This window comes from Emys orbicularis, chromosome 10, assembly GCF_028017835.1.
Source record: "Emys orbicularis isolate rEmyOrb1 chromosome 10, rEmyOrb1.hap1, whole genome shotgun sequence".
NCBI lineage: Eukaryota > Metazoa > Chordata > Testudines > Emydidae > Emys > Emys orbicularis.
Genome location: NC_088692.1, coordinates 83,271,621 through 83,290,830, shown reverse-complemented (window position 1 = coordinate 83,290,830; position 19,210 = coordinate 83,271,621). Strand labels below are relative to the sequence as shown.

Genomic DNA, 19,210 nt, shown 5'->3' with positions numbered 1-19,210 from the left:
GATGAAGTGGGCATTCACCCACAAAAGCTTATGGTCCAATACTTCTGTTAGTCTTAAAGGTGCCATAGGACCCTCTGTTGCTTTTAGCAGGACCAAGTTTGCTTGTTTTGCCCCAATCCCTAAATGGCCCCCTCAAGGATTGAACTCACAACCCTGGGTTTAGCAGGCCAATGCTCAAACCACTACGCTATCCCTCCCCCACCAATTGAGTTAGGAACACTGGCAGGCATTAGCTAGCTAACCCTGCTGTCCTCAGACCATAAATATAGAATGCTTATCTGTCAGAAAGTCCCTTGGTTCCTGTTTGCCCTTCCTGCTCTGAGTGCTGAAGAGGAAGAGGTGAAGCTGAAACCAAGTGAAAAGTTTAGTCTGATGCATTTGTGCTGGTGGGATCCTGGCTGGTTTGCAGAGAAGCAAGCAGAGATTGTGGGAGGGCACAAGAACAAGTCAGAGCAACTTGCTTAATTCACTGGGAAAAAATGAATTAACTGGGCTAATCAGTCACAGAGGTGACTTCACCTCTTTAACTGAATGCAAGATCAGGCCTATTAACTTTAATGTTATTTAACAAATTTATTTCCCATTACTTAAGAGCTTTCAAAATTCTCGTGGTCACAATCCATTTTTTTGGTAGGCAGGTGTCAGACTCATGAAACCATCATCATAACCAGCAGGCTGGGTGTCAGCACTCTATTTAGGCCAAGATCAGAATGGGCATGCAGAAAGCGCTGACCTCCTGCTCACAGATATAGCCCCTCCAGCTCAAAGGCGAGGTGCCCTGGTGAGCAGTGTGAAGAAGCTTATACTGTCTTTACCCATATTATACTACTCTAGGCATAAACAAAAGACTTTAATAGAACATCAATATTCTTTTGAAAGAAGTGAAAAAGTTGACATTAAATTCCATTCAATAGGGAAAACAATAAAATAAAATAAAATAAATACCAGGGAACAGAACCCTAAAATGGCTGGATATGTGGTTATTGTACAGAAAAATTAAAATGACTCAGCTTTTAAATGAAAGTTCTATTTCTGTGGCACGGTTTCGGTGATTTCATCCCAGTCCTATAGTCTGCATCATTCACAAACATGCTTATCGATATAAGCCACCTCGGCTACTCTTTTTCTTTACCAGATATATATTTTTAATTGGAACATGTTCTCTCTTTTGTTCTCTCAGTTAGTGTTCTCTCTTTGATTCCCTTCACGCTGCTTTTCCAAATATTGACTATGCCAAACAAAGAGAGAATATTAAAGCACCGCTCCTGGGCCTCCAGTGGGAAGTGATAAAAAGGAGATTTAAGGACAATCCCTGTTTAACTGAACAAAGTACAAGCCATGAAATCCAGACCAAGAGAAGGAATTAATTAGTATAACTAGAGCTGGTCAAAATTTTCAACTAATTTTTTAAAAATGAAATATGGCCACCATTTTTCACAATTAAAATTTTCATCGCCAATTTTACTTTCTTTTGAAATTTTCAAATTTTCCCACAGCACCCTTCTCTCTCCCCCCCCCCCCCCAACCCGGTAAATGTTCCAGTGTTCGGTTTTTCATTGGGAAAAAAACCTACAAAACAAAACAAAAAGGTTTTCATTCCTTTAAATATTTTTCTCAAAAACGTGTTTACTATTTCCCAACCAGCACTAATGATTACTTGTATTAGCTGCTACAGCAATACCAATAGTGAACTGGGAACAGAGCCACCCTGTGCTAGCCAATGTTCAAATGCATATGATGACTGTCCTCACCCCAAACAGCTCACAATTTGAGGCCTGGAAATCTTATTCAGGAAAGCACTTAAGCACATGCTTAACTTTAAGCACATACTGAAACACTTTCCTGAAAGCACTTAAGCACAGCTTTAAGCATGTGAGAAGGTCCCAGTCAGATAGTTCAATTATCCCACCAATCCCTGCTGGCCCTTTATATAGCTCTTAGCCATTGACAATAGGGATCACAACAGAAGCAAGCCTGGAGATGGAATTTGAAGAGGGGTTAGCAGCTTTACAAGCTAGTTTGGAGAGGATGCTCCTTCCATGTGTCGGGGTAGAGCAGAAGAAAAGGCTAAGGGCTTGTGGGAGGATCAGACGAGGGGTGGTTGTGGTGGACACTAGGGGAGCACGGGGCAGGAGTGGCAGAAGGTCCCTAGAAGTGGGGTGGCCACCGGAATCCAAACTTTGGCCCCACTCCTCCACTGCCCCTTCCCCCTGAGGCCCTGCCCCCATGACGCCCCTTCCCCTGAAGCTCCCGCCCTCGCACCACCCCTTCCAGGGCTGGCCCACAACATTTTGGCTCCTGAGGTGGGGAGCTCAAATGACGCCCCTATGCCTCCTCACTTGGGCCAAAACTTTGAAAGGTCTCAATTCTGCCTTCTTCCTGTTCTACTCTTCTCATGGTACTGCTCTGCTACCTACCCCAATAAAGGAGAACTAACAACTTAGAATGCCTTGTTCAAATATTTTAAGTAACAATTAACTTTCAAACGCCTGAACAGCAAATGTAACTTTTCTTGTCTGCATAGTAAACACTGGCATTTTTATCTGTTTGAATAATCAAAGTGGTGCTTTCTGTGCCTTCTTGGTTGCAAAGATTTGAACTGCTTCCTGAAAGTTCACAGTCTGGGCCAGCTCATGCTCTATTGAGATGGTTGCAAGGCCGACCAGCCTCCCCCGTGTCATTGTGGAGCGTAGATGTGTTTTTATTAACTTCAGCTTGGAAAAGCTGCATTCTCCACTGGCAACTGTTACAGGAAGTGTTAGAAGTATGTGCAGAGCAACAAAAGCATTTGGAAAGAGGGTGGTCATCTTATTTGTGCACATATGTTCCAGAAGAGCCTTTGGAGTTGATCCTGCTGAAATGTATCTTGAAAGGGCTTTCAGTTCATCACCTAAATCACACACATCAATATCGTGCATGTTATCATGTTTCAACACTGTCTCTAGTGCCCTGCATTGCTGGTGTAGGTCTTCTTCAGATAGTGAGGAGTTTTGGAATATCATACAACATCCCAAATATACTGCTGTGTTCCTTGAGCTGCATGAAATGTTCTTCAACTGACTGTATTGCACAATCTAGCACCTGGTTAAAGAATTCAACTTTGAATTGTTGTTTGGGGTCTCTTATGGGATTATCCCGTGCCTCGTAATCAAAATATCTTCTTCTTGTATTCTTGAGTGGGTGGGAAAATAGCTTCAGTGTGAAGTTCCTCTGCCAACTTCTGTGTACTCTTCAGAACATTTTGAAATCCCTCATCTGACCGGTAAGACTGTAGGTATGACTTTGCTTTGTCCAGTTGTTCCATTGCTCCAGATATATCAAGGTCAACACCTTGGAGTCTCTTGCTTACAACATTTATTTCAAACAATATGTCATGCCACAACACTAAGCCACACAGAAATGTGAAGTTATGTATGTTCCTGGTGATTCCATTTCCCTCTGCCACTGTTCTCCCACAAACAGTTCCTGTCATAGCATTATCCTCCATAATGACAACTATGGCATCATCTATCTTCCAAATTTGGTGTTTGATAGGCTTTATCGCCTCCACTTGATTTTCCCATCGTGTGGCACTCAGCGGTTTCAGTGTCAGAGAGGATGTTCCCAGATGTTGCTTCAAAATTTGCCATTGATGAGTTGATGCAGAGAAAAATACATAGATGCTTTGAATTACATTAAAAAATTCAGCAGCCTCACAAGAGGCTGATGCTGCATCACTGACCACCAAGTTCAATGAATGAGAACTGCATGGGACGAAAAAAGCTTGAGGGTTTAACTCTCGGATCCATGTCTGCACTCCTCTGTTCTTTTCTCTCATGTTGGCACCATTATCGTAGCCCTGACCTCTCATGTCAGCTATCGCAATTCCTGTATCTTCCAGCTTTTTAAGAAGCACATTTGTCATACCAGCTCCTGTAGTATCATCAATGTCAATAAATTCTAGAAAATGCTCTCTGACAGTCACCATTGCAGGGACATTTTCACTAGGTTCTGTTGTTGTTGCAAAACGCACCATTAAAGTCATTTGTTTTGTATGGCTGATGTCAGGTGTGCAGTCCAGAATAACAGAGTGATATCTTGCTTACTTCAGATCTGCCACAATCTTCTGTTTGACTTTTGTTGCCAGTAACTGTATGATCTCATTTTGAATTGTTTTTCCAGGGTAGTGGTGTGTGTACATTTCTTGGGTGGTGACTCTTCTTAGATGCTCCTGGAGTACAGCATCAAACTCAGCCATCAGCTCCACAATTTTAAGGAAGTTTCCATTGTTTGGCACATACAGCTGATCTGAAGTGCCACGCAGTGCTAGGTTTTGGGTAGCAAGCATTCTCACAATAGCAATGAGCCTTTTCAGAACATTTTGCCAGTAAAGAGACTCTGATGCAATCTTCTCTTGATGCTGATCATCTATGGTGGCCTTTCAACTTAGTCTCATCTCAAGCTCTTTCTACCTATGGAATGCTTTCTGGTGATTTGCTGCCTTCTCATGGCATGCCAGATTTCTAGCCAGATTTCTCCAGTCCTTTGTTCCTGTAGAAGCCAATGTGGCTGGAACATTAGACTGGAAGAGTTTGCAACAAAAACAATATGCAGCATTCTGGGTTTTTGAGTACATAAGCCATGGCCTCTCCACTTTGTCACCATTGGGGATTTCACGCCAGTAATGTGTTGGATGGAAACTTCTATTTTCATTGTCTTTGGGGAACATGAAGTTTTTCACTTGCTGTGACCCATGCAGTACAAGGAAGTCCCTCAGGCTACTGCTCAAATGGGTCCACAGTCCTGAATCATCTAGATTTAAGGAACTAAACTCAGCAGCCGCTGTTTCTTGTGCCTCCACCACACTCTTCTCTGATCTACACTTTTCTTCAGGAATGTGCATGGTTACCAGGGGCGGCTCTATATTTTTTGCCGCCCCAAGCACGGCAGTCAGGCGGCTTTCGGTGTCGCGCCTGCGGGCGGTCCACTGGTCACGCGGATTCGGCGGCATGCCTGCAGGAGATCCGCCGGTGCCGCATCATCGGCGTACCCGCCACCCAATTGCCGCCGAAGCTGCGGGACCGACGGACCTCCTGCAGGCGCGCCGCCGAAAGCCACCTGACTGCCGCCCTCGCGGGGACCGGCAGGGCGCCCCCCGCGGCTTGCCGCCCCAGGCACGTGCTTGCTGAGCTGGTGCCTGGAGCCGCCCCTGATGGTTACATCCATTTGAGATGGAGATATGGATGCTGCAGTAGCTGCCAGGTCACCTGCACTCTGACTAACTGGAAGATCAGGCATCTCCTCACCACTCACATCCTCACTGGGGCCGGAAGGCTCACCGTGAACATTTGTGTCTACGTATCTCAGGAGAGCTCCTTCCTGCTTAGATAGGAAAGCTTCCTTTGCTTGCTTGCTTTTTCTGAATGCTGCCCCAGAGGGGCGTTTTCTTCTTTCACTCATGACTGCTGTTCTGTGCCAGCTATAGTGGCTCTCAACACTCAATTGAAGGAGCCAAATAAGCAGGCTGGTAGCAGGGCCTGAGTGAGGGAAGATATCAGCGTCTTAAGGGCCTAACTGGCTCCTACTACTTCAGTTGACTGCCTGTTCACCTCAAGTGGGTTCAGGGAAGCAGCAGGAAACAGGAAGCTCCCTGAGAAGCTGGTGTTAATCAGTCCAGGCTCCTGGGGGTGCCAGAGAGGTACATAAGAGGCTCCTCCTCCTCTCTTTCCCTGCAGCTCCTGCTACTTTCTGTTATTCCCTCTCTCCTTTTCTCCTGCCTGCCTGTTGTGTCTTGTGCCCTCCTTCCTCCAGCACAGCACTCCACCATCTCTGTGCATCTAGAGCAGAGAGAATACAGGTGCACCAGCAGCAGACACAATTTTCTACACGCTGGGTCCTAGTGGCGCCCCCCCACCATCTGACACCTGAGGCAGCCGCCTCAGTTCGCCTCATGGTAAGGCCAGCCCAGGCCCCTTCTCCCAAGGCCCCGCACTCATACCACCCCTTTTCCCCCCGAGTCCCTGGCCTCGCACCATCTCTTCCCCCGAGACCCTGCTCCTGCGTAGCCTCTTCCCCCCCCACGACTCCCCCCCCCCCCCCCCCGCTTGCTCCTCTCCTCAATGAGAATTTTTCCATGGACTTCAATGGAAGCTGGATCAGATCCTCAGAGAGGTGGGTATGGAGAGAACAACATGGAAGGAAGTTTATCTTAGCAGCTGTGCTTTGAATGGACTGGAAAGTGTCGAAAGAGTGACAAACATCCACAAGCAATATCCAAGATAAGCAGCATTGGTCCTGAGTCAATCTGTGCAGTGATGTGCTGCCAAAATTTCATCAAGCGGTTCCCACAAAAAAAGTCTCCCTGAGTCTGTGATAAAGCTTAGGTACCAGAGATGCTTGTGCTTGCAAAAAGGAAGGACTGGGAAGCACAATTATTTGTTTTCATAGTAAACACAAGTTCTCTCTCATTAGGAGGGAAGCGTTTCCACTGAGCAAACAAACTTCTACTATGTGTATTTTGCTGGAAATATATATACTTCGTTCTTGAAAAATATATTGGATAAAACCCTGGCCCAGTAAAGTCAATGTGAGTTTTGTCACTGACTTTGATGGGGGTCAGGATTTCACCCATGGAGTATACCGATAGCGTAACACAGTGATCAACTGGTATAATTTGAAGGGGGAGTGGGTTGAATGAGCTGAGAGCCTTAAGAGACCTTTACAAGCCAATGCAACTCAGAGCAACCTAGAGGCTGATCTAAATTGCACCAGGGACCAAAACAGGAAAGCCACTTTATATCCACCCTCCCACCAATGTGTGCTAAACACAAATCCAGTGCACCTGAGGATCTGGCCCAATGAGTGCAAAGGGGGTGCAAACTGCTACCATCAATGTAAAGACAGAGGAGACTTCAGATGTGATAGCATTTTATTCCCACTTTGCCCAGGTGACAAAGAGTACTCAAGATGCAAGGCAATGGAAAAATCACACCCACAGCAATGACCTGAATACAGAGAGCTATATTTGAGATATGTAAAGGGATCCCGTCCATTAGTGTTTAAAAAAATTCTGTTTGATGCAAAAATAAAAGCTTTCCCAAAAGCTTTCGAACATCTTTGATGTGAGAGACAGATTCTGGGGGAGTTCTTGTCTGAAGTGATTATCAGCATTCCCTTTGAATCTTACTCCCTAGACAGATTTTTAATGTAAGGTAGATAATCACACTGAAGTGTGTATCAGTTCTAAATCTTGCAAACCCAGCTTTGTGGCTTTTCTATTAAGCAATAATCTGTAGTCAAACACTCCTTCCCCAAGAAGGGGGGGAAAAAAATCAGTAACTCCAAAACAAGAAATCCGGGTGAATCATTTAAAACAATTTTAAAGAATCTCAATTGTAAAGTTTTGTCCAGTCAGTGACGCCAGTTTTTCTAAACAATAATACGATCATTAAAGCATGATGCGGTGTAAGTTCCACAGGAACCACAAACATACCAAGAATATTTTAGCTAAATTTATCCAGACTTCTCGTTTCTCTAAGTTTGAATCTCTGCCCTGCTTCATTATTTTACCAGAACTTGCAACTGTATGCAGCAAGGGATTATGGACAGTTTGGAGCTGAGCTTTTCCCAATGAGTTCTGTGATTATGCCCTGTAACACTGCAAGCCATTCATTGACTATTAGAAGTCTAAAATACAAAAAAGAAGGCAGGGAAAATGAAGGGAAAGGTGGATTTTAACATTCCCTAAGTACAATTTCAGTACAAGTCTTCATGAGGTACTCTGTTAACACAGTCTCCTCAAACACCGCTATGAGAGAGAAAGTGCTGTTATCCCCATTTTACAGATGGGAAACTGAGGCACAGAGACACTAAGTGACTTATCCAAGGTCATATGGGAAGTTTGTGGCAGAGGAGAAAACTGAACCCAGATATCCAAAGTTCCTGACTAACCACTGCAAAAGCTCTTTTGCTTGTACCAACTAAGCACCTTAGAAACCCAGCCTTTTAAACTCCTTGGAGAACAGAATTTTCCCTTTATGTATGTAGGTGGCTATGTTACTGCTAATGGGAACACACAGGCAGAGAGGGAAATTCCACCTTTACGAGAGCGCTGGATGAAAGGTACTAATGATATATGCCTGCCCCAGCCTATAGCAAATTTATGGAAATGCGTCTTATTGAAAGAATTTCTGTGGTACTGCCAAGTGGAAGGAAGCTTCTCCTTATTTTTCATTTTGCAACAGGAACCAATCCCTAGACAGCAGCAGTAGGTCAGCATTACTAATGAAACCACAAAGAGCAGTGAGAAAGGGTGGGAAATTGCTAATGGACAGAATCTACCCTCTTACACATATGTATATGACTCCCATGGATTTAAATGAGAGTTCTGTTCATGTATCCCAGGGATTAGTTGATATGTTCATGGCATATACTCAAAAAGTTAGATAAAAACAAATATTCTTGCTGGAAGATTGCAACATAACCCTATTTTATTTTGTAGAAAACACAATGATAACACACCAGAACCCCAAAACAGAGAAAGAGAAAACAGACTGCTCTCTAAGGCAGCAAGGGGAGAGGGATAGCTCAGTGGTTTGAGCATTGACCTGCTAAACCCAGGGTTGTGAGTTCAATCCTTGAGGGGGCCACTTAGGGAACTGGGGTAAAAAGCTGTCTGGGGATTGGTCCTGCTTTGAGCAGGGGGTTGGTCTAGATGACCTCCTGAAGTCCCTTCCAACCCTGATATTCTATGATTCTAAGGCACACCTTGCTTCCAGGAAACACCCCTCCACACACACTTAAAGTGATAGCTTGTGATTCCAACACAGTCCTTGATAAACCACATTAATAAGCCATTGACATAAAGAGCTCAGTCTTATGAAACCTACATTTTACAGCTGATACAGATTAAGGGTGAGGAAAAGTGGTCCTAGAATAGGGCAGAATCCAACAGCATTTGAGCATAAAAATGTGGCCCAGTGACTTAAAGTAGAGGTCAGCATAATTGGGAGTCTTGAACACAGGGCAGAGAGTACAACCCTGAGTTCTAACCCTGGCTCTTGCAACTGACACGCTACAGCTTTGGGCACATCATGCTACTTCTCCATCTCAGTCTCCCCATCGGCAAAATGGGGACAATAAATCTTGCCTCACTCGTGGGGCTGAATTAGTTAACACTTACACTGCTCTTTGAAGGTGGATGTCATTTCTAAGTATTACTCTGGGGAGGTTTGGGTTTGCAAAGGTTGCCGAATCAGCTACATAGTGACCAAAAAAAAATCAGCAAAGGACACTAAACTATCTAAACTGCTACATGCCACAAGGAGCCACAACAGTAGTTCCCTTAACCCACCCAGCAATATTGTTAACCTTTCCAGCTATACTCTAAAACAGACTCCAACGAGAGACTGCTGAGCTGGAATTGATATGCAAACTAGACACAATCAACTCAGGGCTAAATAGGGATTGGGAATGGCTGAGCCATTACAAACATTGAATCTATCTCCCCTTGTAAGTATTTTCACACTTGCTTCTTATCAAACTGTCTGTACTGAACCATCTTGATTATCACTTCAAAAGTTTTTTTTCTCTTACTTAATTGGCCTCTCAGAGTTGGTAAGACAACTCCCACCTGTTCATGCTCTCTGTATGTGTGTGTATATATATCTCCTCAATATATGGTTCACTCTATATGCATCCGAAGAAGTGGGTTGTAGCCCACGAAAGCTTATGCTCTAATAAATTTGTTAGTCTCTAAGGTGCCACAAGTACTCCTGTTATTTTTGCGGATACAGACTAACACGGCTGCTACTCTGAAATATGTTATGATGGAAAAGCTATTTTTAACCAATCAGACTTTAACAAAGGGTGAACTTTGCGTTGTTAGCTCCATTTTATTTTTATATCACATTGTCATTAAAAGTTTGGCTGGATACAGTAAAAATAAACTTTATGGGTACAGTTTGGGTTTATGGATTTAGCTGTTTTTATTAACTGCACTAAGGTCCCACTCCTCCAAACAGCAGAACGCTTGTGACAGCACTCAGGGAAAGACACCTGTACCAACACAGAACCACGCTGATCGCAGGGTCCGCCTGTGAGGGTCTCTTTACAGGATCAGGGTCTAAATGCACTTCCCTAGTATTCAGATCAGCCAACCTCCTTTGAGTTGGAATGAAGTATAGATTAAAACCATATCAAAATATAAATACAAAGTCAAACAATTATAGCAAACATTTCCTCTGGGCTGGCTGTATTCTGAAGAGCAAAACACTGGTTGCATCTTTAGTGAAGTTGGCCCTAAAAGAAAAAAATCTGACTAAATGGCTCTGACCATCACTGAGGGTTTGACCGAACGCCTGTGGAAGTTAGTGTAAAGGCTCCCATACATTTCAATGGGCTTTGGAACAGGCCTGTATAGTCTTTTTGACATTATGAAAATAACTATTCAGCACAATTCCTTTTGCAAGTGTAAATTTATAAACACTATTGGCAAAATGATAGGCATGATCGTGATTGTAAGTGTTGCCATGCAATTAGTATTTTCATAATGTAACTAAGGACAGTGATTTTGTTTTTCACCAGATTAAACCCTCGCCCCCCAACTATTTTGTCATCACATACCCGCTAGAGCAGATAAGACCCATTTATATAAAAGTCCTGTTTGCAAAAGGTTTTCCAATTGCCTCCCTTATATTGTTACCATTACTTCTGTCAGGCTGCTTGAACTCCTACGTATTGGTTGTATATTATATTAAAAACTAAGGATTTAAATAGAAAGTCTTGTTTCTTCTTGCCCAAATAAGGATCACGCTTTCCTCAAGCAGTAAAACAACTGTATTTAGGGTTGTACCCTCTGCCCAGTCGACTCTGCTCCCAGAAATGTAGGGCTGGAAGGGACCTTGAGAGGTCATCTAATCTAGTAAAAAGCAACAGAGAGTCCTGTGGCACCTTTAAGACTAACAGATGTATTGGAGCATAAGCTTTCGTGGGTGAATGCCCACTTCGTCGGATGACGCATTCACCCATGGAAGCTTATGCTCCAATACATCTGTTAGTCTTAAAGGTGCCACAGGACTCTCTGTTGCTTTTTACAGATCCAAACTAACACGGCTACCCCTCTGATACTTGCCATCTAATCTAGTGGTTCTCAACCAGGTGTACGTGTACCCCAGGGGGTACGCAGAGGTCTTCCAGGAGGTACATCAACTCATCTAGATATTTTACAACAGGATACAGAAAAAGTGCTAGCGAAGTCAGTACAAACTAAAAATTTCATACAGACAATGACTTGTTTGTACTACTCTATATACTATACACTGACATGCAAGTACAATATTTATATTCCAATTGATTTATTTTATAATTATATGTTAAAAATGAGAAAGTAAGCAATTTTTCAGTAATAGTGTGCTGTGACACTTTTGTATTTTTATGTCTGAATTTTTTAAGCAAATAGTTTTTAAGTGAGCTGAAACTAGGGGTGCACAAGAAAAATCAGCCTCCTGAAAGGGGTACAGTGGCCTGGAAAGGTTGAGAACCACTGATCTAGTCCATCCTCCCATGCAGGACCATGTAATAAATAGACCATCCCTGGCAGGTGGTTGTGTAACCTGTTTTTAAAAATCTCCATTGATGGGGATTCCACAACCTCCCTGGTTAACCTAATCCAGTACTTTACTGTCCTTACAGTTAGAAAGTTTTTCCTAATATCTAACTTAAATCTTTCTTGCTGCAGAATAAGCAGATTACTTCTTGCCCTACCTTCAGTGAACATGGCAAACCACAAATAACTATTCTTTGAGTACAATTTTTGAACCAGTTTTAAACCCACTTTATAGTAATGTTGCTTATGAGAATGTCATGGGGGACGGTGTGAAAAGCTTCACTAAAAATCAAGATATATCACATCTACTGCTTCCCTCCATCTGCTAGGCCAGTAATGTTTGAATCAGCGTGGACATCTGTACTTCTTTCCACTTCTATGGCCTCTCATTCCTTTTACAGTGTCTTCTCCATGGTGTGGGTTTGGAACAGGTTATATTATCCAGCTTGTGTAGCAGTAGTCTCCTTTTTTAAGATCAGCTGTTTTTTCTTCTAGTTCATATGCATGCTGGGGGGATTTGTGCTATGCATTATCATTATGTGTTTTATAGTCACGGAGATAAATTTTGAGCCAGCATAATTTAGTCTCAGTTTGGTCCTGAGAGCAGCTGGCTTCTGTAAACTGGATCCTTTGTAACACCTAGGTTATGATTTAGAAGGAGACTCTCACCTGGTCTGTTCGTCTTACTAAATTTCTATTGTCTTAATCAGCTTGTTTTCAGTAACCGGGTCAGGAACTCTATCCTCGCTTGCATGTTGTATTATATTCCATGAGTTGTTGCTCCATTTGTGCCTCCTTATCAGAGCAACATGTGCAGGTCCAGTTCCCACTAGCTCCTCTGCCTGGTCCCTAGTCAAATCCCCTTCCCCTCATTGCCCCTGGCTTCCTGCCCCTGGGGAGGCTGCTGGCTTCCCCAGTTTTGTGGATGTGTTCCTGATTCTCTGCTGCAGCTCTCTCCTCCTTGCAGTGGAGCACAGGGTCAAGAGATGCAGAGCCAAACTACCTCTAATAGTTTTTTGTTTTGTTTTTGCTTTGCTCACTACTGTATAACATTTCTGCCCCTGTAAGCGTTCAGCACCAACTAGGCTAAGTCACTGAGCAATCGCAGCTGTATCCTACTCACAAAGGCCAAGATGTTCAAAAGTGACTCATTATTTTGGATGCCTCCATCATTTTTAGGCACCCATCTCGAGACAACTTGAAGGGGCCTGTTTTTTAAGAATATGCTGAGCATCTGCCCTCTGAAAATCAGGCCCCTTCAAGGTGTCAGAGAACTGAGGCACCAAAATCACTAGTCACTTTTGAAAATCTTGGTCAAGATCATTGTGAATGTGCAATGTGCTGCCTTGGTATTACACAGCGTCTTTATGTGACAGCAAGCATTCTAAACAAGGCTGAATTTCTGGTAGCTTTTGGGCCTCCACCAAATCTTACCACTTCTGTATACGGTCTACATTTCAAGAGGGTTAAAAATAAAACCTGGTTACTGCTGTGTAAGGGCACTTCCTATTTCGGCTTGCTGTTTCCTACTTCTGTTTCTGGGGGGCATGCACGATAAGTCCAGCTCACGTAGCTACTTGGTTTTTTTGCTTGTAGGATTATTTTTGATTCACTGTTTGCCCCAAAAGACCTCAGATTCAGAAGCAGGAAGAAAAAAAGTTCAAGATTCGTTTATTCTCATTTCTATACCATAAACTTCAAACTAACGCCACACACAGTGCTTCTATAGCGCATTGCCCACCCCAAGTGTGTCCAATTCATCCTCACAACACCAACCTGAGGCAGGTTACTGTCATTACCCTGTCTTCTAGATGGGGAAGCTGAGAGAAACTGTGAGCCTTTTGCTGAAGGCTATTCAGTGCATCATAACATGGCTGGGCCTAGAATGACAGTGCCCTGACCCCTAGTCCTGTGCTATAACCATGACACCTTTTTGCTGGCATAACTCCTCCTTGTAAAATGTTACACTGAGAACATTTATCTGACGAAGTGGGAATGTTCTTAATGTTTTCTCTGAATACTGTGTGGCTGCCTCGGTTTCCCCTATGCATTTCTTAGGTATCTAGGTGGGGGGGATCAGGGTGTATAATTGTTGCAGAGCCCAAGAAGGCCCCTGTGATACTGTCTGCACAGAGAATGGCTGGCACTGTGTCTCCTGGCAACTAATGGCCTGGGCCCCTCCTCTGCAAAGATGCAAACTGAAGGTGTTGGAGAACAAAGATCAGGTGACCTCCTTGCCCGGGAAAGAGACAAAGGCCAGAGAGGAGGGGCTGGAGAGTTTCAGTTTGGAGCTGGCTGGGGACGTGGAGTGAGTGCAGATGTGGGTGTCTGGCTCACTGCGCCCCAAAATGGACCCGGTTGAGAGGTCCTGTTCTCTGTACCTACAAGCTCTGTTTTAGACTGTGTTCCTGTCATCTAATAAACCTCTGTTTTACTGGCTGGCTAAGAGTCACGTCTGACTGCAAAGTTGGGGTGCAGGACCCTCTGGCTTCCCCAGGACCCCGCCTGGGCGGACTCGCTGTGGGAAGCGCATGGAGAGGCAGAGGATGCTGAATGCTCCAAAGGTCAGACCCAGAAAGGTGGAAGCCGTGTGAGCTTCTTGCCCTGAAGACAGTCTGCTCACAGAGAGGAGACTTCACCAGAGTCCTGACTGGCTTCGTAAGGAGCAGTTCCAGAGCATTGCCCGGGGACTCCGTGACAACTTAAATCAGATACTGTTAATGGAACTTCAAAGCATGTTTCTGCCCTCCCTTCCTCTTCTATCATTCAGCAGTAAAGATTTATAAACAAAAAAATAAAACATTCACAGTAATAACTGCAAGTCCCTGCCCTCAACATTAAAGGAACAGTCAACCAGGCAGAATTTTCCAGAAATAAAAACAAAGATCTAATCTGGAGGCATCATATATGTTAACGCCCAGTGTTATGTGGACTTTGGCTATTTTTATTGCTAGGAGGCAGTCACTAGCTGCTGCTGTGGACTTTTATTTTCTAAACTGATTTAAAGTTGGTGCCAGACTAACAGAACTAGTGGTTTAAGTTTGCACAAAAAAGAAACAGCATGGGCAGGAACAGTGTAAACTCTCCCTCTCTCTCTCACCCCCCCATCCCTCATCAGTGTGCTTCAGCGTGAGAGGACAGCTCAGCCTCCCGCCTCTCACAGGCTAGTGATGTGGGCACCTACCCACTATGAACAGGGCTGAGCCAAAGGCTGCTTAAGGCACCCAAGTCTCTCTTCCACATTTACAAATCTGACCCCCAATGCAAATACAGCAGAGATGGAGAAGGGGGCCTTTGGATAGCAGTTCAAATATGGCTTATGCTGCTACTAAGTAACCAAACGTAGTTACTATCTAATGACTTGTGAAATTTTCTACAAGAAATTGCTTTGTAGAGTTAACTACTTCATGAGGAAGCCAATTAAAATGATGCTGTGAGATCTTACAAGCGAATCAAGGTCAGGGTGGGTCATGACTTGGATGGGAGACCTACAGGAAAGACTTTTCCATGATGCAGGAAGTGGTGCTGGTGATGCACAGGCAGCTCATTTTCATCTGAGTCGGGCTGTGTCTACACTTAAAATGCAGCAGCACTGCCACAGTGCTTCAGTGTAGACACTTACTATTGTGGCAGGATGGTTTCTCCCATCATACTGGTTAATCCGCCTGCCCATCAACCCTACGCTGTCTACACCAGGGGTTAGGTCAGATTAACTAGGTCACTCAGGGTTGTGGATATTTCACACCCTTGAGCAATGTCGTTGGGTCAACCTAACTTTGTAGACCAGCCCTCAGTACCGAATTAATGGCCCAGCATGGTTGCAGGAGCCTCTGTAATGACAGGGATGCTATCTTTCAGGTGAAATAAAAAGGGTGGATTGGGCCACACGTGCTCAATCAAAGATCTTCTTCCATTTTTCAAGAGACATAAGGGCATTAAACCTATGGTCTGCTCTAAATTCCAACTCACGTAATTACACTCTGGCCACCTAAATCTGCAGGGCAAATTTATGTTCTTTTTTCTTCAGCTCCTATCCTATATCGTGATGCAATGTGTCTCTGTGCTGTTGGACAGCTGCTGAATTCCAGTGGTGGGCAGCGTGATCCTTTTACTGTACAGACTTGTCTCAGTGGGGGTTGTACGTGTTTAATTAGTTAATTTTTGTAAAGTTGGTATGGAAATAAAAAAGTATTATAATAGTGATAATTATTCTCTCTTTACTTTAATCATTACTGAAACCAAGGAAGAAACTCTCTCAATGTTTTTGTAGTTGGCCAAATTCCCCTTAGAAACCATCACAAAGAGCTATCCTGACCACTCTGGGGTTCAAGACCACATTTGTCATTGCACCTAGACAAGTTTCACCAACTTAGAGGTGTCACTAAGTATTTTTCAAAGGAGAGCCCTGATTAATTCAATAAACAGTGATTACCTTTCTGTAGCTTTCTTGAACCATCCCGTAGAATTTAATAGAGAATTATATCCCTGCTACAAAATTCTATAAAATTAAAAAAAAAAAAAAAAAACCACTCTAGAAAGGAACTCATTCTCATTATATAATTTGTAGAGTAACTTCTTTAGAACCCTATTGAATTGCTGCAAAATCCCATTTGGTTTCATCTCTATTAAGTTCTAAAGAACTTTTCAATAAGGGTGAAGATCTTTTGCTTCACAAAAGGCAGGAATATCCCTCATATCCCTACACTCGCCCCATACGGGTCACAATGCTTCATTTTAATAAGCATGATCTTAATATGTAATAGGGAGGGGAAGCAGAGGTGGGGTGGGGGTGAGTCAATTATTTACACAGCTGAAAAAACAATATATATTACTCTGCACTTCTATAGTGCCTTCCATCTGAGGAACCCATTGTGCTTTACAGACATTAGCTAATTAAGCTTAGCGACTTCCCTGTGAGGCAGCAAAGGATATATAGGGACACTTCACATACCACTGAAATGCAGCTACCTCACAGCTGGAGTAGAGCAGAATTTTAGTTGGACACAAAACTAGCATACAAGTTAGGGCAGGAATAACATACCAAGTTGAAACTGCAGGGGGAACTTAGGTAGACAGAATGGGAGAGATTCTCAGCTGGTGTAACATTGAAGTCAACATAGCTAGGACAATATGCTCCAGCTGAGGATCTGCCCCAATGTTCAGCTTTCATGAAAAGTGGCCTAGGATTGTAAAGCTGGTAAGCGATCAGAACTCAAGTGTTATTTCTCATCTAAGGGAAGGGGCTTTCAGCAGCACACGGCCTCCAATACCCTCCTGGATGCAGTAGCCAGTTACTGAGCCACAAACACCATTTCACTATGTGTGAGAAGCCACACATTCATATACTGACCAGACCTGCCCTGCTCTGCTTGTGAGAGCTGATTGGATCCCAGCATAAGGTGATATGACTACAAGAAATACCTCTAGGATCTCCTAGTGTTACTGGAATCCCTGATATTTACAGATGAGATGCTATGGCCTATTATTATTCCCAGTGGTTCCTGCACAATGAAAGCAGCCGACACCATCCGCATGAAAAGCATGAAAACAATATATTCACATGTGAAGGTTTAATGACTCATTACATTCCAGCATTCAAGTTAGGTAAGTAAATCCAAATGGCAAACAAGGACCATCTAATTTAAGGAGTGGACTGACTAGCTGACATCATTCATCCTTGGGAGAAACTAAGCAATCCTGGACCAAAATAAGTTTAAACACCTACAGCATACGCATAGGGAGCAAACTTTCTGAAGTAGTACATGATTGAAAACCTAACCTCAATACCACATGGCCAATCTTCCCCATCACATACAATTTCTTACACACATAATTCTATGTATGGTGGTTATACTGGTATGCTTTGTACACTACATGTTACTGACTTACCGCACATTTTATACAACAAAGCAATATAAGAATTTCCATGAAGAAAGCCAGCTGCTATTAAATAGAAAAACAGTTTATAGCTTTTTTTCCCCTTCCCACCTCATTATTTACGCACAGACAAATTGGTTTATTTACCTTCTCTTTGAAACACTGAGAAAAATCTGCCAAATCAGCATTACAGGCTAAAACTGTTGGTAATCCATTAAAGTCTGCTAATTGTTACAGCAGATTAAAATTCTTCTCATGGTTTATAATTTAGTATGCCAACAGAAATGAATTCAGATTTCCAGAAAGAGAGTTTAGACATACAATTAACAGATTAAGGCATATACCAGATTTAATCATTATTCCCAAGAGTTCCTGATCACTGTACAAAGATAAAGCTTTAAATATAGAAAAAAAAAGCCACCACAAAATAACCATAATACATACGGGCAAAGGAAAGAGTTCACGGAGCTCTGTGTGACACTGGTGCGAAATGTCTTTGATAAAGGTAAAAAGGCCCCTGAATAAAATATCAAGCATTGCTTCATACTTGCTGATAAAATCCAAAATAAGGTTGCTAAAACATTAGGCTCTTCTGAGCTCTGCTTACTCACTACCCAGCGTCAAAAACACCTTCATCCCACACTTCTAACGCAAAGACTGCCTCCTTATGAATTGTTTATTATGGGGGAAAACACTAATATAATAAGCCAAAGACCAGTTCTTGTTGCTGAGACATAACTGTTTTTGACTTGGAGAAAATTAACGTTATTGTCCTGTGACTGACAATTTTGGCAACAAATAATATTGAAGAAGAAATTATCACACCAACAGAAACTAACCTGAAACATACATCTCCTTTTAAAGAAGGATTTCTACCTATGGAGTCAAAATATTATTATATAAACACAAACCTTCTAATCCATGCTTTGGATTTTTAACATTAAATCATCAGTAATTGCTGAATCAAAGCCTATAGTACAATAACGAGCAGGATCTGTTCAGCCTTAGGAATGATGCTCTGATTTTAAAAGCTTTGGTACCCTGAGCACATACTGCATCAATAGCTGGCAGCACATCTGTATTCATGTGCTAAAAATTAAGAACCTTGTAAAACATTTTTGAATCAATAGTATGTGATAGAAATACTGACTAGTTCCACTTGTAAGGAACGCAGTTCCTTCTTTATTAATAGATACATGTCTTTCATCTTGCAAGTAAAATTAACTGTTACATTTCGTAGATTCTTGAAGATATGGTCTTGGATTTTCAAAGCAATTAAAGGGAATTAGGTGTTTAAATCTCATTGAATTCCAATGGGAGCTGTACACCTAAGTCCCTTGGGCACCTTCAAAAATCAAAGCCTAAATATTTACTGCTGCTCCAAATAGGAAAGAAAAAGCTGTTCCATTTACCATTTTGGGGCTCCATGTTGCACTCTCTGCTAACAGCGGATTCCTCAGTTCCCACGCACCAGTACATTCTGGGCTGTAGTTGCGTAGTTTCAATAAGCCAACTTTCTGCAGCATTTAAAATTAAATAGTGTTGTCAAAGTCAAACGACCTCTCTGCAGGTGCAGGATTGGAGAGTCACTGCCAGTTGTCACAGTCATGAAGAAACACCATCTGCCCTGCTTTAAAAAAAAAAAAAAAAAAAAAAAAAAAAAAAAGCAGAAACCATAAATCATCCCAGCGCAGGAACTGCAAGATGTTTATTCCTCTGCACATACAAAACGTGCTTCTCTAGACATTA

General features: G+C 42.8%; 1 protein-coding gene across 1 annotated transcript in view; it reads right to left on the bottom strand.

The window, feature by feature from the left end:
• The window catches only part of LRRK1 (leucine rich repeat kinase 1), a 103,340-nt gene extending 84,400 nt beyond the window's left edge, over positions 1-18,940 (bottom strand). Inside the window, exon 1 of the mRNA XM_065412226.1 lies at positions 18,874-18,940. Coding sequence (XP_065268298.1) covers positions 18,874-18,940 — 67 coding nt within the window. The remainder of the gene's footprint in view (positions 1-18,873) is intronic.
• Between the last annotated feature and the right edge of the window lie 270 nt (positions 18,941-19,210).